This window comes from Coregonus clupeaformis, chromosome 24 (genome assembly GCF_020615455.1).
Source record: "Coregonus clupeaformis isolate EN_2021a chromosome 24, ASM2061545v1, whole genome shotgun sequence".
Classification (NCBI taxonomy): Eukaryota; Metazoa; Chordata; class Actinopteri; order Salmoniformes; family Salmonidae; genus Coregonus; species Coregonus clupeaformis.
The window spans coordinates 1,433,269-1,457,076 of NC_059215.1; the positions used below are offsets into that span (position 1 = coordinate 1,433,269).

Sequence of the window (23,808 nt, forward strand, 5' to 3'; positions counted from 1 at the left end):
TGTTGGTTAAGGGCTTGTAAGTAAGCATTTCACGGTAAGGTCTACACCTGTTGTATTCGGCGCATGTGACAAATAAAATGTGATTTGATTTATGCACTCTTTATCAATCGTTGGTGCTTATGTTTGCACACCTTGCGGGTTGATATGCATCTGATGCGTATGCTAAAGGAGACCAGCAACGTTCTCTAGCAGGTACTTATAGGCTGAAAGGCCAGGCGGTTCTGGTGTTAAAGCATACTACATTTTCTAAATGTCACATACTATAAAACATACTTTTTTTGCATATCCAAAATGCCTACTATTTAGAACACAAGTATGGGTATTCGGACATGGCCCTGGTCTGATGTACACTAGGGCCCTGTCTAGCCATTGCATTGTCAATGAAACACTGAATTCAGCAGTTTTTTTATTAAGTAGGCAAATATCACTTAAGAGATGGATATCTAGTCAATTTCTACACAGTAAATATTTTACTACCCTCTGGACTCTCGATGTGGTGGGTTTTCAGGAATAACTTTGAATCGAATACAAATAATACATAAAAGATTGAGGCTGCACTGAGACACAGGACTGCTGCCTCAGCTCATTCAGTGTGTGTGTGTGTGTGCATGTGTGTGTGTAGTTTCTGTGTGTGAGCATGTGTGTGTGTGTGTGTGAGTGTGTGTGCTGGGACACAGATTAGTGTTTTAATATGGCCATGTGTCTTGTGTATGTCACACTACTTGAACGAGAGAAACAGATCATGCTCTCCTGACTTCCTGGTTTAAGTCATGTTATAACAGATCTGTTCAGTAGCCACATTTTTGTTTTTATTTTTTAAATAATCCCCAAAGGAAGACTTCGCTCTTGCTTGTCAGACTATGGCTCTGATTTCACGTACATTCAAGCCTTTTAAATACCCTTTAGTTTACAACCCATCTCTAGCTCTTTATTGAAGCACAACTTCGACTAGTATTTGAGCTCAGTTTGAAAACCTGATTGATTTGGTCTCTTTTTATCTCCGTTGCCGGTGGTAAAAAGCAGGCCTTCTACATTTCAAAATGCGTTAATTAGACAAATCAGAGGAACACTGCTGTTCTGTATCTAAGGCCGTCTACCAATGGGATACGCACATCACTATCTGGAGTCGGTCGGTGTGGTGATTGTCTCACTGAACTGTAGCGAAGCTTTCATCCCGCTGATATTCATAAGCATCATAACGATTGACTTAAATGGAAAAAAAGGCTGGAGCTTCTCGCACCATTTGTAAATATGCTCTAAAGTGGCAAGAGCGTCAAAGGTACTGTCCGGGACTGTATGGGGAAAATGGTTCTAGTGTTAAACGTTCTTTGTTGAAATGGTTCTACCTGGAACCAATAAAGGTGTCTCATACAGGGACAGCTGAAGAACCCTTTATGAATAATTTTTTCTAAGAGAGTACTTTTTTTGTGAGCTGTATGTTTTTCAGACCTACTTTCTCAGAAAGAAAGACAACAGCGTGCAGTGTGCTAACACAGCTTAACCTCTCCATCCACTAAAAATAGCCTCTTCCCTTTTAGACAGCGATTATAAACGAATTCAACCCCCAGTTCCCACAGATGCCTCGTTCTGCTTCTCAAGCGAAAGGCCATCAAGGCTACCCAGAAACACATCAAAGTCTTCCAGCTGACAGGAACAGGAAGTTCCACAGAACACAGAGACTTCCTGTTGTCAGCCCGAGGTGACAGACATTTGTTTGAACTGGCTCTCGGAGAGGGGCAAATGCCATGCTGGCAGACCCAGTTCCTCACAATCTCCCACCCCCTGGCTAACACTAACGTAGGCCTGCACTCATTCATCTCCATCTCGCTGACAGTGGCCATTCTTCAGCCTTCTGCCCCGTATCAACACTGTCTGAGTTATGCCTGACCTGGCGACCCCCAGGGTCACGGCACCATTCGTAACAGACAGGCCTCTGCATTCCTCAGCCCAAGTCGTTTTGTTTCATCTTTAAAACAATATATTTTTAAAATCTGCTTCTAAGTGATTTTTCAGAACAAGGTCAATGAAGAGTATAGGGAAGTCATCTGTTTATTTTTTTTAGATAAACCGATCAGACGTGAATGAAGAAAGAAAGTGTCAGAAGTGTAGAAAGAAAGTTCAGCTCAACTGTTACGATAAAGGTTTCTCAGTGGAAAGACTGACAGGGTCTGCCCTATGTTCCCTCAGCACCTCAGCATTCACTTAACCAATTTCAAACAAAATTGGCACAAATGCGTATCGTATGCTGTTAGAGGTCTGTTATAAATGCACGCTTAGGGTTTACCAAACAATTGTTGGGAGTGTTAAGCTTAATCGTCTTACTGCGTTCAGATAGTTGTTCCTTTTCAGTCGGTCACTCTGTATAACATGCTATGGGGAGTCAACGACCAATCCTATTCACCTGAAGAAAACTGAAAATGAAACGGGCCAATGGATGCCGGGACTCGAGATTCAGATTCAGCTCCGACTTAGGTGTCTGTTAGTGGGGAGAGCGTACTCGTCCCCCTAGATATTGCGAGTTTTGGCTCTTGGTATCGTTTTTTCTGTTTGCTGAAAGCTTGGGAAAGAGGGCCAGTGCTAAGAGTAAGTTCAAAAAGGCTAACCAGATGATTTGAACCTCCAACCGTGCCCTAGGGCATGTGGTTTCACAATGAAAAGTAAAGATACTCGCGAGTGCAGTCCTGTTTGCCTGGGGTGGAAACACACCCAGGAGGTTTTCCGGGAGAGAGCAGCAGCGGTGGTTAGAGTTGATAGGGTTTTCATCCCAGCTGAGTGAGGCTCATTCCGGTTTCTCAGGCAGTGTTCAGAGTCCAGATTCCAGGGATGATATACTATCCCTGGTTGGCTCTGGAGGGTTCTCAGAGTCTGAATCGGATGACATCAGTACAGGGAGCCTAAAGCCCTGGTTTTGGATTCAGCGGGGGAGAGTGAACCATTGGTGGTTAATGAACCTTTGATGGAGCTGTGTTGTAGGATGGCAGATCACCTGGGGTGGATTGGCCGTCTTCTCCCCCACAGCGGAGTTCCTCCAGGTTTGGGGGAAGGTATTTACCTCCTGTCCATGCAGCGGTGAAGCGTCGCTTACCCGTTTAAAGATTTTGCTGATGACCTGGGAATCCCCTCATTCAACCAGGCTGGTGCTACCAGGTTATGGTGAGCTCAATAATGTAGAGGGTATGGAGGAGGCAGGGTTCATTTACACACTGCCGATTGATGGAAAGCTGGCACGTTACTTAGCTCCAGAGGCTAACAAGGGGGCTAATTCTAGCACAGTGCTTCCAAATACACAGTGCCGGTTCTCGGCGGATCAGCTGGACAAAATATACCAGGCTGAGGGTGTGACGGCCCTGTCGTTGAATGTGGTCACAATGCTGCAGATGTATCATATCGATTTGCTGCAGGAGCTAAATAAGACCGTAGAGGCGTGGAAGCCGGTTTCAGAGCTTCTCGATGAAATACATGCTACGGCTGATTTTGTGCTGTGTCTGTCCCGCTGTACTATCCTGGCAGTGGGGGGAAAGTATGGGGGCGATGGTGGTGGCTCAGTGGGGCCCTCCTCCCCAAGCATTTACTGTGGCAACAGTGCTTCTAAGAGGCTCGGTCAATGGGGCAAGTCCCCGAACCCGGTGTGGGCTGGGTATCAGAACGGAGGTACCAAGAAAGCACATTGTTTTTACCCAAGATTCGTTGGTGATCAGGAGTATTGACAGTGTGTTATCATCCAGGTGTGGGCATAATAAAACCAGTTCCTTCCCCACATTCAGACACACGGTTGTCAAGAGTGGTGGATATGAAAACAAGCATGATTTAAAAAAAGAATATCCAAGTCCTCAGGGTGGCGCTCTGCCTCTTCAGGAGATAAGGTATGGGAGACTGGCAGCATGCTCTGTCCAGTGGTGGGCATGCACAGTTTCATCATGGTGATGAGGGGGTACAGGGGTTCTTCATTTTCATGTGGCTATACATCCTCCCCACAGAAAGTTTCTGAAGTTTCATTTTGAGGGTGTGCCCTAAGTTTCTGGTCCTGCCTTTTGGGCTCTCCCTATCTCCCCACACCTTTTCTATGGTGGTGGAGGTGGCTTTGGCACCGGTGCTGTTCCAGGGGATCAGAGTATTGGCATATCTGGACGATTGGCTGGTCGTAGCGGAATCGAGGAAACAGGTGGAGCTCCACACTGCCATGCTGGTTTCTTATATTCAGTCTCTGGGGTTCATAGTGAATCACAGTTGTTTGACTCCAGCTCAGCGCATTCAGTTTCTGGGTCTCGTTCTGGACTTGCGTTTTTATCCCAACAGTGAAGGGTAGCATTCCGGCTCTGTCTGGCAGTTTCAGCTTGGGCACTCAGTGTATTTTTGCTTGTGCCTATGGTTATTGGGTCTGATGGCCTCTATGATAGCTGTGGTGCCTCTGGGACTTCTGTTGATGCTTTTGTATTAGTGCTGGGTGACTTCTACGCGTCTGGACGCATCTCGCCACTGCCATCAGCTGCTCAAGGTATCCCAGTCATGCCTAAGGGCGTTGATTCCTTGGAGGGACTGTTGTTGCAGGGGGTTCTCATGGGCCAGGTACTGTCTCGCAGGGTGATCACAACCGATGCATCCTTACTGGGATGGGGAGTGCTGTGTGTGGGCTGCTCAGGAAGAGGGATTTGGTCAACAGCGCAAAGGGCGCTGCATATCAATTACCTAGAGCTACTGACTGTTTCTAGGGCTGAGCTGTTTCCTTCCGATGTTGGAGGGCCAGCATGTATTGGTAAGGTCCGACAACAGGACGGTGGTGGCGTACATCAACAGACAGGAGGGGATGCAGCCTCTCTCTCTCTTAAACCTGTACCATTATCTGTTCGTATGGAGCAGTGCGCATTTCCTGTTGCTTAGGGCGATGTATCTTCCCGGATCTCTCAACATGGGTGCGGCTCTGCTTTCCAGGGGGTGGTCCTATCTCTACAGAGCGGAGACTGCACCCCTCGGTGGTTGCCCAGATATGGGACCGGTTTGGCAGGACTGACATAGATCTTACGCATCGCGAGAAAACATGCATTCTTGTCTGTTCTTCTCAATGATGGATCTAGACGCTCCATTGGGAACTAACGCTTTGGCGTATCAGTGGCCTCAGATCCTGCTCTATGCGATGGTCCATCAGGAAGGTCTGTTGTTGATTCTGGTGGCTCCCCGTTGGCCCAGACAACCCTGGTTCCCAGAGATCATCCGCCTGTTGGGCAGGGACCCTTGGAGGGTTCCGTGTCATCAGGTCTATGGTCCCAGGCACACGGTAAAGTTTGGCACCCACGACCGCAGGGGTTTGGCTCCTGAAAGGTTAAATCTGATGGCTAGGGGTTTACCCTCGAACGTGATTACGACTATACAGTCGGCTGTCATGTAGGGATTGACGGCTCTACCCCGGAGTCTCATCCTCTGGTTGAGTGGTTCCTAAAAGGCTTGCGTCAACTCAGGCCAGTGTCTAAGCCTATGGCACGGACCTGGCTATGGTCCCAGATGCTCTGTGTGAGCCTCCGTTTGAACCATTGTAGTCTGTGGACCTGAAGGTCCTTTCCTACAAGACTGCCCTGCTCATGGCCTTGGCGTCTGCCTAGTGAGTTGGGGATTTCTACGTGCTATCAGTACAACCCTTCCGGGCTTTCGAGCTGTTCCCTTTCTCACCTCCTCCAATGAACAATGGAGGTTGCATGGCCTGTGTCTGGTGCGCGCTTTACGCACGTACTGTATATGGATAGGACCAAGGATATCTGTGTTTGTGACCAGCTTTTTGTCTGTTTCGCTAATCCAGCTCGGGGTAGGGCGCTTTCTCCCAACAAAGGACAAGGGTTGCCTAGTGGTGTGCGTGCTCACGCCACTAAGGGTGTGGCGACTGCTTGGGCATTGTTCAGGGGCATGACGATCGGTGATATCTGTGCTGCAGCAAGTTGGGGTTCCCGACATACCTTTGTGAGGTTTTATCGCTTGGATGTAACTGCTGTGAGTGTTACGCAGCGCGCAGGTTGCGCATTTATCCAGGTTACCACAGTACCCTGTGGGTTTGAGCCTTGGGCTGCCGTGGCAGCGCACAAATATACAGTTTCCAGGTTACAGCAGGTTTTCTGTGGGATTGAGCCTCGGGCTGCCGTAGTTCATCAACTCTGGTCAATGCTATGCAGCACGTCTGCACTTTACCAAGTCACAACAGGTGGTCTGTTGTTTTGGACATTCGGTTCCTTGTACGAGTTCTGACATTTCAGGCTTGCAAGGTAAGTATTGTTTTTGGAACCATGGGGTCTATGGACCTGGGCTGCAGGGGAATCATGTAAGTGTGTATAGCCAAGTTGCAGCAGGTTCTGGTTCCCTATATGGGGCTCTGACAGTTCAGACTTCTCGGGTAAGTATTAGGGAAAAAGGTGGCTTCTGTACCCCCTTTTTGAGGTGGTGGAACCTTTGTGCTTGGGCTGCCCTGGGCATCCTAGTTTGGTACCCTCGAGAGATGGCTTGGGGCGTGATTGTATGTCCCCATAGTACACTACATTACCAAAAGTATGTGGACACCTGCTCGTCGAACATCTCATTCCAAAATCATGGGCATTAATATGGAGTTGGTCCCCCGTTTGCTGCTATAACAGCATCCACTCTTCTGGGAAGGCTTTCCACTAGATGTTGGAACATTGCTGCGGGGACTTGCTTCCATTCAGCCACAAGAGCATTAATGAGGTCGGGCATTGATGTTGGGCAATTAGGCCTGGCTCGCAGTCGGCGTTCCAATTCATCCCAAATGTGTTCGATGGGGTTGAGGTCAGAGCTCTGTGCAGCCCAGTCAAGTTCTTCAACACCGATCTCGACAAACCATTTCTGTATGGACCTCACTTTGTGCACAGGGGCATTGTCATGCTGAAACAGGAAAGGGCCTTCCCCAAACTGTTGCCACAAAGTTGGAAGCACAGAATCGTCTAGAATGTCATTGTATGCTATAGCGTTAAGATTTCCATTCACTGGAACTAAGTGGCCTAGCCCAAACCATGAAAAACAACCCCATACCATTACTCCTCCTCCACCAAACTTTACAGTTGGCACTATGCTATCGGGCAGGTTGCGTTCTCCTGGCATCCTCAAACCCAGATTAGTACGTCGGACTGCCAGATGGTGAAGCGTGATTCATCACTCCAGAGAATGCGTTTCCACTGCTCCAGAGTGGTGAAGCGTGATACACCACTCCAGCCAACGCTTGGCATTGTGCATGGTGACCTTAGGCTTGTGTGCGGATGCTCGGCCATGAAAACCCATTTAATGAAGCTCCCGACTAAGAGTTCTTGTGCTCAAATTGTTTCCAGGGGCAATTTGGAACTCGGTATTGAGTGTTGCAACCGAGGACTGAGTCGTTTTTACGCGCTATGCGCTTCAGCACTCGGCAGTCCCATTCTTTGAGCGTTTGTGGCCTACCGCATCGCGGCTGAGTTGTTGTTGCTCCTAGATATTTCCACTTCACAATAACAGCACTTACAGTTGACCGGGGCAGCTCTAGCAGGGCAGAAATGTGACGAACTGACTTGTTGGAAAGGTGGTATCCTATGACGGTTCCACGTTGAAAGTCAATGAGCTCTTTAGTAAGGCTATTCTACTGCCATTGTTTGACTATTGAGATTGCATGGTTGTGCGCTCAAATTTATACACCTGTCAGCAACAGGTGTGGCTGAAATTGCCGAATCCACTAATTTGAAGGGGTGTCCACATACTTTTGTATATATCGTGTATGTTATAACGAGTGACTGACTGAAAGGGAACATAAAGTTATGAATATAACTACTGTTCGCTGAAGGAGGGAACAAGGTATAACACATTTTGGCCCTGCGCCGTCAGGGGTTTTGGGCTCGCTGAAGAGCGGTACTGAATTGAGGAAATAAATGCAAGCCCCGGTATTATAGCCAGGAAGGCGGGGCTTCCAAGGGAGGGCTTGGCATTCATTGGCCCGTTGGGCGAGATTTCAGTTTTCTTCAGGTGAATTAGATTGGTCGTTGACTCCCCATAGTTTGTTATACCCTGTTCCCTCCCTCAGGGAACAGTAGTTATATTCATAACTATACGTTTGTGGTCATTATGACCATAAATCAGAGGGATGACTGACCAGGTCTTTGAAGAGTCCTTTGAGCTGCTTGGCCTCGTCCTGAAGTCGGAACGCCATCCTCTTCCTCATCTTCGATGATGTGCAGATGATCCGTCCTCGCATGATCGCACGCACATACTCCACCAGGACCCGCCTGTGTACCTCCCCTACCAGTATCTGTCAATCAAATAATCAACTAATCAACCATTCAGTCCCTCAATTGCAATATAAGTGTTGATAAACAATTAATATTGGGATAAAAAGGGCAAATATGTATTATTTTATGTATTTCCCGCAACATGTTATCGTGTCAGTTATGTGGTCATTGGTGGATACCTGATAAGGTGGGCAGTCCATTCTTCTGAACTTCTTAAAGTGTTGCTTGATGCTTGCTTCGATGGCCTCAAAGGCCTCAGTGTTGTTTAGCCACTTCCTCTTCACCAGCTTGTCACAGAACGGCTGGAATAGAAATGCACAGCTTTCATTCACATGAACAGCTTCTCCTATTGCAAAACATTTGTGCTAACGTTAGAGCATGTTTGTTTGTGTTTGATCAGTCATGAATAAGTGTGGACTTGGTGAGTTGTGTATTGGGGAAGGAATGTTTCGATAAATTTATAAATATTTTGTATCGATAAATTGTAAGGAAAACAGTTTTACCACTCTACCAAAAGAGGATGTAACACTTTAAAAAGCACATTGCCTCACCCTGATGTGCTCAAATAGTTTTTCTGTCAGAACCCTCCCTGATTGGTTAACGATCCTGTCCAGGGAGGAGTTAGCGCTCTGTGTGGACTCCTCACTGCCCTGTGGGTCACACTGCCTGCACCGCCGTACAAAGGACCTACACAAAAATTGGAATGCAAACACTGTTGGTCTCGGAATGATCGTATTTCTGACATGTAAAAACCATTTACAACCTTAATCATGTGGATAACCTAGTTTGACCATGTTAACTTTAGCAAGATAGTTAACTTATTATTCACAATGTTAGCAAGTTTAGCTAGCGGGCTGGATTATCTAGCTAACTCATTGGTCTATGTACTTGAATGCTCTCTTGTCGCATTTACGACTTCACCAACTGGAAAATACACGTTTTACATTTACATTTGAGTCATTTAGCAGACGCTCTTATCCAGAGCGACTTACAGGAGCAATTAGGGTTAAGTGCCTTGCTCAAGGGCACATCGACAGATTTTTCACCTAGTCGGCTCGGGGATTAGAACCAGCGACCTTTCGGTTACTGGCACAACGCTCTTAACCACTAAGCTACCTGCTGCCGTTTTCAATGAGCATTTGAATGGAGCATCAGTCAACACAGTTGCCACAAGAGATGACTTCTCTGTCTTGGTATCTACCTCAGAGGAGGACAACAGTTGACCAGAGCGATGGTCCTGGAGATGTATCCATCACCCCGGTCCCCAAACTCAGCCTGGGTCTCATGGAACATCTCCACTTTTCTCTGGAAACTGGACACACAGTAACATTATGAAATTAAATCCATATATCGATTTACATACAGGTTGTTGATTGAATATACTCATTGTCCATGTCTCTATAAGTACATCTTCTCCTCACCTGTACAGGAAGTCAGACAGTCCATTTAGACTGCAGCGGGCCACCCTGGCCCCCAGAAACGGGCTTACAGTTGTGGATCTGTCCAGGTCCACCTTCAGTCTCTGTTACAGCCACACACATACACACTGATAAGGGTAGGAACTTCAAAATCCAACCAGCCAAAATAGGTAATTCCTGAATATTCATGGGAGATTTACAAATGTCTTAGAGTTCTTTGCCACAATGTCCAATTTGGACATTCTGGTGTCACCATACTGGCTTGGTAATTGTGACCTACAGATATACTGTACAGTAGTGTCTCTGAGTGACAGTGTGACAGACCTGGATGATGGAGCGGGCCAGATTGGATTGGTACTCCTCTACGTGCAGCATTTGGGCCCACCGCCTCTCCTCCTCATCCAGAACCTGAGTGAGCTCTGTGGTCACCTTCTCCTGAGATAAACAACAGAACCCACACAACCATGAAGTCCACTGTCTATCCAAGCATAGGCAGTTCCATTACCATTAGATTAGTGCCAGAAACATTACCTCTATCAGTGGGAAAGTTGTCACCTGACAGTGTTCAGTATTAAAGGAAGTATGATTTTACCCTGACAGTGTTCAGGCAGTCCTGTTCCAGTCGGTCCACTGTATCTCGATGCAGTAGGGGTTCCAGTGGGGAGTAGTTAATAGGGGTTTTCGTGCCAACGGTGCCCAGGACATCCCTTGAAAAGACGAGAGGGAAAGTGAAGAAGTGCTACTGTGTGTCACTATTCATTAAAGTCTCACATTTCAGATCTGATTGAATACCTGTAAAGATCTATATGTTCATATACACGTACATGGACTTACTAAATGTTCTTACAGTGCCTTCGGAAAGTATTCAGACCCATTGACCTTTTCCACATTTTGTTAGGTTACAGCCTTATTCTAAAAATGATTAAATTGTTTTTTTTTCATCATCAATCTACACACAATACCCAATAATGACAAAGCAAAAACAGGTTTGTATAAATTTTTGCTAATTTATAAAAATAAAAATAAAGAATATATTTTATGTAAGTATTCAGACCCTTTATTCAGTACTTTGTTGAAGCACCTTTGGCAGCGATTACAACCTCAAGTCTTCTTGGGTATGACGCTACAAGCTTGGCACACCTGTATTTGGGGAGTTTCTCCCATTCTTCTCTGCAGATCCTCTCAAGCTCTGTCAGGTTGGATGGGGAGTGTTGCTGCACAGCTATTTTCAGGTCTCTCCAAAGATGTTCGATCGGGTTCAAATCCGGGCTCTGGCTGGGCCACTCATGGACATTCAGAGACTTGTCCCGAAGCCACTCCTGCGTTGTCTTGGCTGTGTGCTTAGGGTCGTTGTCCTTTTGGAAGGTGAACCTTCGCCCCAGTCTGAGGTACCGAACGCTCTGGAGCAGGTTTTCATCAAGGATCTCTCAGTACTTTGCTCCATTCATATTTGCCTTGATCCTGACTAGTCTCCCAGTCCCTGCTGCTGAAAAACATCCCCACAGCATGATGCTGCCACCACCATGCTTCACCATAGGGATGGTGCAAGGTTTCCTCCAGACATAACGCTTGGCAATCAGACCAAAGAGTTCAATCTTGGTTTCATCAGACCAGAGAATCTTGTTTCTCATGGTCTTAGAGTCTTTAGGTGCCTTTTGGGAAACTCCAAGCAGGCTGTCATGTGCCTTTTACTAAGGAGTGGCTTCCGTCTGGCCACTCTACCATAAAGGCCTGATTGGTGGAGTGCTGCAGAGATGGTTGTCCTTCTGGAAGGTTCTCCTATCTCCACAGAGGAACTATGGAGCTCTGTCAGAGTGACCATTGGGTTCTTGGTCACCTCCTTGACCAAGGCCCTTCTCTCCTGATTGCTCAGTTTAACCGGGCGGCCAGCTCTAGGAAGAGTCTTGGTGGTTCCAAACTTCTTCCATTTAAGAATGATGGAGGCCACTGTGTTCTTGGGGACCTTCCATGCTGCAGTCATTTTTTACAGACAACTCCTTCGACCTCATGGCTTGGTTTTTCCAACTGTGGGACCTTATATAGACAGATGTGTGCCTTTCCAAATTATGTCCAATCAATTGAATTTACCACAGGTGGACTCCAATCAAGTTGTAGAAACATCTCAAGGATGATCAATGGAAACAGGATGCACCTGAGCTCAATTTCGAGTCTCGTAGCAAAGGGTCTGAATACTTTTGTAAAAAAGGTATTTCAGTTTTTTATTTTTAATAAATGTACAAAAATGTATAAAAATCTGTTTTCGCTTAATGTTGTTATAATATGAGTTCTGACACTGACCTGTTGTAGATGTTGTAGAACCAGTCCAGCAGGGAGTAGACATCAGTGATCTGCAGCTGGGAGCTGGTGATGATGTTCAGGCGTCGGACCACCGCCCGGTGGTAGCTCTGCACGTACACCTGGAAGGCCTGGAACTCCTCCGGGTAGACCGACACAACGTTCCTCCGCGCCGCATCAAGGTCGTCCACCATGCGGCCCCTCAGCCGCTCCAGGTACGAGGCTAGCTGCCCTGCCTGAGTTTTCACCTGCTGGGGCAGGCTCCAGTCAGATGCCTCCCCCACCGCCTGCCGCCATTTCAGCTTGAACTGACGAGGCCGCTGGCTAGGATGGGGCTGGAGGTCCTCCCTCAGGGGCTGGGTCTCCTCTTTCTGTGCCTGGGCGGTGTCGGCCTGCTCCTCCTGCTGGATGACCAGCACCACCAGCCCCAGTTTGGGCCCGGCCGTTGGCTGTCGGAGGGACTCCCTCACGACGTCCCACATCTCCTTCTGAAGGGCCTCGTACAGCAACTCCACATCCTTGGCCTTGCGACGGCTGGCGTCCCGTGACACATTGGGGCTGGAGGGGTCGTCGAAGGACCCGTGATGGGTCACTCTGGGAAGAGTGGATGGAGGTGTGGGGGGGTGGGGCAGGAGGGCCATCAGCTCGTACTCACGCTCCAGCTCCTGGATGTGTGTGTCGGCCAGGAGGAGGTCCCTCTGGTTGACCAGCTGCAGGATCTCCAGAACTGAGGGAAGAGAGGGAAGAAGAGAGAGAGGAATCAATGTCATACTGTTTAGTCTATTGGTTTGTACAGAGTATTACTGTATGGGTATAAACGTGTGGGGTAAGTGAAGAGAAAAAGGCTATATTGTGTGTGAAATATCAACATTGACAAATTGAAGGGTGGTGATATGTGTGATATTGAGTATCTCTTGACCTGGCATTTTGGATTGTTGTGAACATGCAATGTACTACACTGTCCTTTGATTGTCCCTTGTCTGTTTTGGTCCATATTGAGCTCCACGAACAGTAGCTCTGGATGTAGATCTATCTAAAGCGAACTGCAGTGGGAGGAAGTCAGTCATTTCCGTCTTTCACAGTCTGGTGCTGATTGAGCCCGATGACTCGGGGTCCGGGGATTGCTCACAGCTCATCAGAAAGCAGCGTGGGATTGGGGGAAGAAGTACTGCAGGACCTGACCAGGAAGTTCCTGACTCGTAAAGTAAACACTGAAACTTACAAACACTTACTGTTGGAGGTCTAAGGTGCTCATGCCACAGACAGAAGTAACCTGCACTGACCCTTCCATGATTCAGATGTTTCAGATTAGGTGCGCTGTGATTGGTTGGACCTGCAGGAAACATACCATATCTCCCCTCCCGATTGGTTTGTTTTGGAGCGCCTTGTATACCTGAGAGAGGTTCCCTGGGGATTACCACTGGTGGCTCCTCCTCCAGCTCCTCCTCGGTCTCCTGGGAGTTGTGGTCCGACAGGGACTCCCTCTTCAGCTTGGCAAGGCTGACCATCCTGAGGAAGGAGGGACGGTGGCAGGACTCAGCCTCGCTGTCGGTGCTCAGGTCACCACAGGGCAGGCTCTCTCTGTGCTGCGTCTGCTTCCGCCGCCCTGCAAATCTACAAGCAGAAGAGAACCATCAGGAGAGGATCGGAACTATATTATGTCACAGTAGGACTTTGAAGGGCAAGAATGGCTATGTGTGGATTCCCAGAGTCTGAGATATTGTGTGGAAATTAAGGTACCATCTAAAATATAAAGGGAATGTGATACATAATTGTTACCAAATACTGTAGAGTTCAATGTTAACATGTGACCACCATATCTAGACTAGGCATCATATGCAATAAATAAGCAGGTATTTAAATGCTTGAGAGGTGATTGTAGCTCTAAGCATTCCAGATTGGTATATTTGATTGCTGGCTCTACCTGAGGGCAGCAGTCAAAGTGAAAACAATGTTTATAAATAGTGCTTAGGTACACACCATAGTATTAGCAAACAAAGGCAGTTCTGTGCATTAACATGGTAACTCATGGAAAATTGTTATATTACATAACCAATTAGGAAATGATTATGCTATATGCTGTGAGCATTTCCGTCATTTTGTTACGGCTTGATAGGGGGTCTCAGTCCTACCCGGTAACAGGAAAATCAGTTTGCCGGGATTGGATAGCCAAGCAAATCAGTAATTAAAGGAACACAACGAAAGCTCTTTGGTCTAGACATGACGAATTAAAATAGTTTCTGAGTCATATTATATATAGAGATTACATTTATGTTAATCTGTAGCTCTGAGCCCATATTTATAAAGCATCTCAGAGTGGGAATGCTGATCTAGGATCAGGTTCTCCCTGTCCATGCAATCTTCATTGTGATCTAAAAGGCATAACTGATCCTAGATCAGCAACCCCTCCCTCTTACCGGAGCAGGGTCATGATCTCCTCTGAGCTCCTGCGGAGGCCCTTCCTCTTCTCTTTCTCTGGCTGGGGCGAGTGGGGGTCTGTGCGGCATCGCTGGGATGGGCTGGTCCCCCACACGCTGCACCCCGACATACGCAGCCCCTTCCCCAGCTTCCCCAGGGTCTTCAGGGGCGAAGAGCCGCACAGCCGCTCGAGGGTTCCCCTCAGGGGCCTCCCCCCTCCTCCTTTAGGGGCCTCGGGGCCATGCCTCTCCGTGTTCACCTCATTCTCCTCCTCTTCCCCGTCACGTGACGACCTGCGCTGGAAGATTCTTCCTCCACGGACCCCCAAAATGGGGGGGTCACCCTCATTCCTCTCTTCCTCAAGGTCCACCTCCTCGAAGGGGTTCAGGTCCAAGTTTAACCTGGGCAGGATGAGGTCACCATTCCCATGGTTTCTCCCCGGGAGGTTCTTAAGGATAGACATTAAAATGCTTGTGCTCAGGAATCAAATACTGCAAAGACACAAGGCCACTTAGTTAGAACAGAGAATGAGATCACAGATCATTTGAACAAGCTAGTTAGGCTACCAATACCAAGAGCTCAATAGGAGTGTGCTGGAAAAGGTTGAACAGAAAATTAAAGCTAAAACCAGAATGAATGGGAGAGTAATGTTGTACTCGAAGATCTACAGAATATTCTAATAGCATAGGAACTGTTGCAATTATACTATTCAGTATAGACTTTACTCAGAGCTAAAATACAAACACAGATGTTTACCCAACAGCTCTTTCAAGTTACGACAGTACAACATGTGTTATAGTAATGTAAAGGTAACTGCCAAAATAAAGGAAACACCAACATAAAGTGTCTTAATAGGGCATTGGACCACCACGAGCTAGAATACCTCCAATGCACCTTGTCTGGAACTCTATTGGAGGGATGTGACACCAATCTTCCAAAAGAAATGTCATCATTTGGTGTTTTGTTGATGGTGGTGGAAAACGCTGTCTCAGGCGCCGCTCCAGAATCTCCCATAAGCGTTCAATTGGGTTGAGATCTGGTGATAAGATGGCCATGGCTTAGGGTTTACATCGTTTTCATGCTCATCCCACCATTCAGTGATCACTTTTGCCCTGTGGATGGGGGTCATTGTTATCATATGGGGGCATAGCCATGGTAGCCAAAATAGTGGCCTGCCCAGCATTTTTATACTTGACCCTAAGTATGATGGGATGTTAATTACTTAATTAACTCAGGAAGCACACCTGTGTGGAATCACCTGCTTTCAATATACTGTGTATCCCTCATTTACTCAAGTGTTTCCATTATTTTGGCAGTTACCAGTAGATATTCAATACAGTACATAATGACTCTCACCTGTACAGTACATTTACAACCACCTGTTTAACCCATGTACATTATGTAGGATCTAATGCTCTAAGATCTTCAATTGTTTTAGGTTTCTGTACGTCTTTAGAGAGCAGTGGTTCAAAGTTACATATAATTCTCATAATCAGTGTTTACTGATTGAACTCACTTGCCCTCCACCAACATATAAGGACAGACAAATAGGTGACCACTATGTATTGAAGTCCTACTGAGACAGAGGCTGTACTAATATGGACACCGTAGACCACCACACATGCTTTGTATGTAGTGCCTAAGTTGGGCATGGTACCAATCATATACTCAGAGGCATGTATTCTTGGATGCCAAGGGAAGCCAGGCTTCCCCAAAAAATTTACCAAGAAAAAAAGAAAGAAAAGAATGTATCTTTCGTATCTCTGTGTTTCAAAATAGTCCTTCAATTCGCAAGAGGCTGAATGTATCTCACCGGAGAAAGCATCCGATCGAACTAAACAGTGCCCCTCTGTCTCAGTATGTGCACCGTATCTATCTGATGCTGTCTGGTTCGAAAGAGTAGGACATTGTTGCCACCCGTAGCATTGAATGCAAGGGAATCCAGCGAGCATTTGGCCTCCCTTGGTAAAAAAAAGAATAGACAATCAGCGTTAAGCTAAACTGAGTGAGCTCAGCTGTGAATGGTCCTGGCACACCAAAAAAAGTGTCAAGGGAAGACTGTTTGGATTTGGCTTCAGACTAATCAAATCCCAAGACAAACATCATTATTGACAGAACAAAACTTGAATGGTTGCATCTCGTTGTGTTGTTGTCCTCCTGTGACTAAGTAGCTAGCTAAAATCGGCCCTTTCCTAAATTAGCCATCGATGGAGATAAGGATTTTTGACTTGTGGTTTTACTTAATTCTCCGTACTGGCCAATGATTATAACAGTGATTCTGATCCAACCATAAATCATACATTGTGCCCCTGGCCTGAGAGGATGGAAGTTCAACATGTAGCTAGATGTAGTATGCTAATGTTAACTAGCTGGCCGGGCGTATCGTTGCCCATGAATGGAAGTTAGGCTAGTGAGCAAGTATTTTAGCCAGGTAGCCTAGGACAACAAAATCGAAACGTGTGTACTGTATGACAGAGTCATAGACTGTTTAGGCAACATGAAAGAGGAGGATGGCATTGGCATTTCTCTACAAGTAGGGTGAGTGAGTCAACCAAATTGAGATGTTTTGGGATGAGTCGGACCGCAGAGTGAAGGAAAAGCAGCCAACAAGTGCTCAGCATATGTGGGAACTCCTTCAAGACTGTTGGAAAAGCATTCCACGTGAAGCTGGTTGAGAGAATGCCAAGCGTGTGCAAAGCTGTCATCAAGGCAAAGGGTGGCTATTTGAAGAATCTCTAATATTAAATATATTTGGATTTGTTTAACACTTTTTTGGTTACTACATGATTCCATATGTTATTTCATAGTTTTGATGTCTTCACTATTATTCTACAATGTAGAAAATAGTAAAAATAAAGAAAACCCCTTTTGACTGGTAGTGTTTAAATATATATATATATATTTTATATATTAAATATATACAGTGAGGGAAAAAAGTATTTGATCCCCTGTTGATTTTGTACGTTTGCCGACTGACAAAGACATGATCCGTCTATAATTTTAATGGTAGGTTTATTTAAACAGTGAGAGACAGAATAACAACAAAAAAATCCAGAAAAACGCATGTCAAAAATGTTATAAATTGATTTGCATTTTAATGAGGGAAATAAGTATTTGGCCCCTCTGCAAAACATAACTTAGTAATAATAATAATAATATGCCATTTAGCAGACGTTTTTATCCAAAGCGACTTACAGTCATGTGCGCATACATTTTTACGTATGGGTGGTCCCGGGGATCGAACCCACTACCCTGGCGTTACAGGTGCCATGCTCTACCAATTGAGCTACAGAGGACCACATAATTGTAATGGTAGGTTTATTTGAACAGTGAGACAGAATAACAACAAAAAAATCCAGAAAAACGCATGTCAAAAATGTTATAAATTGATTTGCATTTTAATGAGGGAAATAAGTATTTGACCCCCTCTCAATCAGAAAGATTTCTGGTTCCCAGGTGTCTTTTATACAGGTAACGAGTTGAGATTTGGAGCACAATCTTAAAGGGAGTGCTCCTAATCTCAGTTTGTTACCTTTATAAAAGACACCTGTCCACAGAAGCAATCAATCAATCAGATTCCAAACTCTCCACCATGGCCAAGACCAAAGAGCTCTCCAAGGATGTCAGGGACAAGATTGTAGACCTACACAAGGCTGGAATGGGCTACAAGACCATCGCCAAGCAGCTTGTTGAGAAGGTGACAACAGTTGGTGCGATTATTCGCAAATGGAAGAAACACAAAAGAACTGTCAATCTCCCTCTGCCTGGGGCTCCATGCAAGATCTCACCTCGTGGAGTTGCAATGATCATGAGAACGGTGAGGAATCAGCCCAGAACTACAAGGGAGGATCTTGTCAATGATCTCAAGGCAGCTGGGACCATAGTCACCAAGAAAACAACTGGTAACACACTACGCCGTGAAGGACTGAAATCCTGCACCGCCCGCAAGGTCCCCCTGCTCAAGACAGCACATATACAGGGCCGTCTGAAGTTTGCCAATGAACATCTGAATGATTCAGAGGAGAACTGGGTGAAAGTGTTGTGGTCAGATGAGACCAAAATTGAGCTCTTTGGCATCAACTCAACTTGGCGTGTTTGGAGGAGGAGGAATGCTGCCTATGACCCCAAGAACACCATCCCCACCGTCAAACATGGAGGTGGAAACATTATGCTTTGGGGGTGTTTTTCTGCTAAGGGGACAGGACAACTTCACCGCATCAAAGGGATGATGGACGGGGCCATGTACCATCAAATCTTGGGTGAGAACCTCCTTCCCTCAGCCAGGGCATTGAAAATGGGTCGTGGATGGGTATTCCAGCATGACAATGACCCAAAACACACGGCCAAGGCAACAAAGGAGTGGCTCAAGAAGAAGCACATTAAGGTCCTGGAGTAGCCAGTCTCCAGACCTTAATCCCACAGAAAATCTGTGGAGGGAGCTGAAGGTTCGAGTTGCCAAACGTCAGCCTCGAAACCTTAATGACTTGGAGAAGATCTGCAAAGAGGAGTGGAACAAAATCCCTCCTGAGATGTGTGCAAACCTGGTGGCCAACTACAAGAAACGTCTGACCTCTGTGATTGCCAACAAGGGTTTTGCCACCAAGTACTAAGTCGTGTTTTGTAGAGGGGTCAAATACTTATTTCCCTCATTAAAATGCAAATAAATTTATAACATTTTTGACATGCGTTTTTCTGAATTTTTTTGTTGTTATTCTGTCTCTCACTGTTCAAATAAACCTACCATTAAAATTATAGACTGATCATGTCTTTGTCAGTGGGCAAACGTACAAAATCAGCAGGGGATCAAATACTTTTTTCCCTCACTGTATATAACAATGTTTACCATACACTACTGTATAATGCACAGGATTAGGTCATGTACACTTATTATAAAGTGGGACACAGAAGTTTTGTCCAAAAATACCCATGCAAATACATAATATAACATATAATAATGAAAACATACACTCTGTACCAAACATTATGAACACCTACTCTTTCCATGAAATAGACTGCCCAGGTGAATCAAGGTGAAAGCTATGATCCCTTATTGATGTCACTTGTTAAATCCACTTCAATCAGTGTAGATAAAGGGGAGTAGACAGGTTAAATAAGGATTTTTAAGCCTTGAGACAATTGAGACATGGATTGTGTATCTGTGCCATTCAGAGGGTGAATGGGCAACACAAAATATTGAAGTGCCTTTGAACAGGCACACCGGTTTGTGTCAGGAACTGCAACGCTGCTGGGTTTTTCACACTCAACAGTTTCCCGTGTGTATCAGGAATGGTCCACCACCCAAAGGACATCCAGCCAACTTGACACAACTGTGGAAAGAATTGGAGTCAACATGGGCCAGCATCCATGTGGAATGCTTTCGATACCTTGTAGAGTCCATGCCCCAATGAACTGAGGTTGTTCAATATTAGGAAGGTATTCTTAATATTTTGTACACTCAGTGTATATATATGCCATTTAGCAGATGCTTTTATCCAAAGCTTGCATACATTTTATGTAACATGGTAAGTAAAATATATGGTATCTAGTTCTTAAAGTCTTGGGAGATGGAAACATGAAAGGCAAATGGAAATAATTGAATTACCAGCCCAGTCTAGAAATAATGCATATTGATTATAAAACATATATTTGTTTGTTTTTCCATTTTTATTCCAGTCTATAGTAGGGATCCTTCTCAATCAAAAGTGTTGATATCTCATAAACTCAAAGACACAGTATTTTATCATAGTATTTCAGAGAAAACCAGAACATGCGCACAGACCATCACACTGTGGTACAAAAAAGCTAACCTGAACATATACATTATTGTATAGGCGTTTAGAGATTTTGAGAAAGAACGGCAAGAGGTACAGAAATCAGAAGTACAATGTACGCCACCCTTATTCATAATATGAGAAATATCTGAATTCCTCTTACCTTGTGTAGTGTAGTGTCTCAGTGGAATGTCATCCCGGTGTGTGTTGTATGTATGTGTGGCAGAGTGTGTGTGTGTGTGCGAGATTGTGTTTCTATCTCCTCTGTGGCTCAGAAGAGCACTGTGCTCACCCGACTTCCTGACTCTGGCTGTATTGTAGCCCCCCCCCCACACATACACACACACATACACCCACACGCATGTTCTGGGAGACTCCAAATTATACTAATTGCATGACCACTGGAGGAAGACTGTTTTTTATAGCAGCACATTCTTCTGCAAAGCCTCTTTCTTTTTTTAATTCAGCACACGTTTCTTAGTGTGTGTGTGTGTGTGTGTAGATTCATGTCTGTCTGAGGGTCAGATGATACGTCTGTGTTGTGCTTCTACATTCTGAGTTGACCTGAGTAACAGAGAATATTTCCAAGGACTTCAAAGCAAATTTCCTGTGTGAAGCTTTTCAACAATCACCTTCACTGCTCTGACACGAGGTCAGTCTAACATACAAGACACCGATTTTTTTTAAAAACTGTTTGTAATATAGAAGAGAGCATGTGAACAGATAATGGGCTGGTGTGTTTGATATCTTACATGACAAATCAAAAGTATTTTGAGGCCCACAGTATGTCATGAATCAGACATCTAGAACTAACATTTAGATAATATTCAAAGATGCTGGGTACATTTCTTAAGATGGTTGCTTTGCTTAGAAACCTTTACAGTGGAAAGATGTTAACTTTAGTGCATACTTACAATTTAGCATAACATCACTGTTAGGTTGATTCCATGCAAACTTCAACAACAGTAAGCTTCTAACTCTTGGACCACCAGTGATCAATTTTGTCCTCCTGTGCCCACTAGTGGTGGAATTGTGGACCATCTGGATCATTTCCTATAACCAACACAAGGGGGATGTCTTGAGGAAGGTGATGTCTGTTCTTTCTATTAGTTGAGGATGTTGATACATTACATCAGGGTTCTTCAATTCCTGTCCTGGAGGGCCGAAACACTTCTGTTTTTTATTTCTACCTGGTAGTTAATTGCACTCTCCTGGAAGAAGGTTGACGACATCCGATCCTCGTTTGTTAAGTCAAATGACACTGCTGGTCCTGCTCACACTGCCCTACCCTATGCTTTGACTTCTTTCTCCCCTCTCTCTCCAGATAAAATCTTGCGACTTGTGACGGCAGGCCGCCCAACAACCTGCCCGCTTGACCCTATCCCCTCATCTCTTCTCCAGACCATCTCCAGTGACCTTCTCCCTTACCTCACCTCGCTGATCAACTCATCCTTGACCGCTGGCTATGTCCCTTCCGTCTTCAAGAGAGCGAGAGTTGCACCCCTTCTCAAAAAAACCAACACTCGATCCCTCTGATGTCAACAACTACAGACCAGTATCCCTTCTTTCTTTTCTCTCCAAAACTATTGAGCGTGCCGTCTTTAGCCAACTCTCTTGCTATCTCTCTCAGAATGACCTTCTTGATCCAAACCAGTCAGGTTTCAAGACTGGTCATTCAACTGAGACTGCTCTTCTCTGTGTCACGGAGGCTCTCCGCACTGCTAAAGCTAACTCTCTCTCCTCTGCTCTTGTCCTTCTAGACCTGTCTGCTGCCTTTGATACTGTGAACCATCAGATCCTCCTCTCCACCCTCTCCGAGCTGGGCATCTCTGGCGCGGCTCACTCTTGGATTGCGTCCTACCTGACCGGTCGCTCCTACCAAGTGGCGTGGCGAGAAGCTGTCTCCGCACCACGTGCTCTCACCACTGGTGTCCCCCAGGGCTCAGTTCTAGGCCCTCTCCTATTCTCGCTATACAGCAAGTCACTTGGCTCTGTCATATCCTCACATGGCCTCTCCTATCATTGCTACGCTGATGACACACAACTAATCTTCTCCTTTTCCCCTTCTGATAACCAGGTGGCGAATCGCATCTCTGCATGTCTGGCAGACATATAAGTATGGATGACGGATCACCACCTCAAGCTGAACCTTGGCAAGACGGAGCTGCTCTTCCTCCCGGGGAAGGACTGCCTGTTCCATGATCTCGCCATCACGGTTGACAACTCCGTTGTGTCCTCCTCCCAGAGTGCGAAGAGCCTTGGCGTGACCCTGGACAACACCCTGTCATTCTCCGCTAACATCAAGGCGGTGACCCGATCCTGTAGGTTCATGCTCTACAACATTCGGAGAGTACGACCCTGCCTTACACAGGAAGCGGCACAGGTCCTAATCCAGGCACTTGTCATCTCCCGTCTGGATTACTGCAACTCGCTGTTGGCTGGGCTCCCTGCCTGTGCCATTAAACCCCTACAACTCATCCAGAATGCCGCAGCCCGTCTGGTGTTCAACCTTCCCAAGTTCTCTCACGTCACCCCACTCCTCCGCACACTCCACTGGCTTCCAGTTGAAGCTCGCATCTGCTACAAGACCATGGTGCTTGCCTACGGAGCTGTGAGGGGAACAGCATCTCCGTACCTTCAGACTCTGATCAGTCCCTACACCCAAACGAGGGCATTGCGTTCATCCACCTCTGGCCTGCTGGCTCCCCTACCTCTGCGGAAGCATAGTTCCCGCTCAGCCCAGTCAAAACTGTTCGCTGCTCTGGCACCCCAATGGTGGAACAAGCTCCCTCACGACGCCAGGACAGCGGAGTCACTCACCACCTTCCGGAGACATTTGAAACCCCACCTCTTTAAGGAATACCTGGGATAGGATAAAGTAATCCTTCTACCCCCCATTTAAAAAAAACTAAACATTGTAAAGTGGTTATCCCACTGGCTATAAGTTGAATGCACCTATTTGTAAGTCGCTCTGGATAAGAGCGTCTGCTAAATGACGTAAATGTAAGTGTAAATGTCCCAGGTCTGAATTAGCCCCTGATTAGAAGGAGAGGATGAAAAACAGAGGTGATTCGGCCCTCCAGGACCGGAATTGAAGAACCCTGCATTACATGAACAAATGTCTGTGGACACCTGCTCGTCGAACATCTCATTCCAAAATCATGGGCATTAATGGAGTTGGTCTATTGAGCCAGATACCTGCCAAAAGGTTGAGCGTACGTATTGTTAGGATCGTAAGAAAATCCATACATAAATTGTTAGGATCGTAAGAAAAGCCATGCGTGAAACATGAACGTAAATGTGAAATTTCATCTGTGAACATACAAACACCATGTTACAATTACAGACTAACATTTTAGGCTTGAACAAATCTTGTGTTGCAATTCTGACTTACAATAATACTTTTCAGAGTTTTGGCAGTTTCATCTCACCAACAATTTTTTTTACACCAAACGGCCTGTGAGGAGTGCTACTCAAACAAGCATAACACAGTATAAAGAAAACGGAAGTCAGGGAATCCAGATAGAGGTATTGTGCATGTTTTCAAGTTAAAAATCTCCATTCTCTATTACTCCTGTTGAGGTTACTTCACATTTAGGTAGCTAATGTAATGGATTTGTTTGCCAGCGCAAGTCTAGATAGCACTAGCTGTATTTTGCCTAC

General features: G+C 45.8%; 1 protein-coding gene across 2 annotated transcripts in view; it reads right to left on the bottom strand.

Moving 5' to 3' along the window:
- Positions 1-20,771, bottom strand: part of LOC121574233 (exocyst complex component 3-like) — a 31,566-nt gene extending 10,795 nt beyond the window's left edge. Inside the window, exons 1-11 of one of the 2 annotated variants that reach the window (XM_045206823.1) lie at positions 20,309-20,771; positions 14,374-14,865; positions 13,350-13,570; positions 11,960-12,683; positions 10,254-10,368; positions 9,986-10,096; positions 9,665-9,765; positions 9,445-9,555; positions 8,795-8,930; positions 8,423-8,545; positions 8,108-8,263 (exon numbers count right to left, since the gene is read on the bottom strand). In XM_045206823.1, coding sequence (XP_045062758.1) covers positions 8,108-8,263; positions 8,423-8,545; positions 8,795-8,930; positions 9,445-9,555; positions 9,665-9,765; positions 9,986-10,096; positions 10,254-10,368; positions 11,960-12,683; positions 13,350-13,570; positions 14,374-14,837 — 2,262 coding nt within the window. In that variant the 5' untranslated portion in view covers positions 14,838-14,865; positions 20,309-20,771. Of the gene's footprint in view, positions 1-8,107; positions 8,264-8,422; positions 8,546-8,794; positions 8,931-9,444; positions 9,556-9,664; positions 9,766-9,985; positions 10,097-10,253; positions 10,369-11,959; positions 12,684-13,349; positions 13,571-14,373; positions 15,144-20,308 lie in introns of those variants that run through there. The other variant, XM_045206824.1, reaches the window with a different exon arrangement.
- Positions 20,772-23,808: the final 3,037 nt, after the last annotated feature.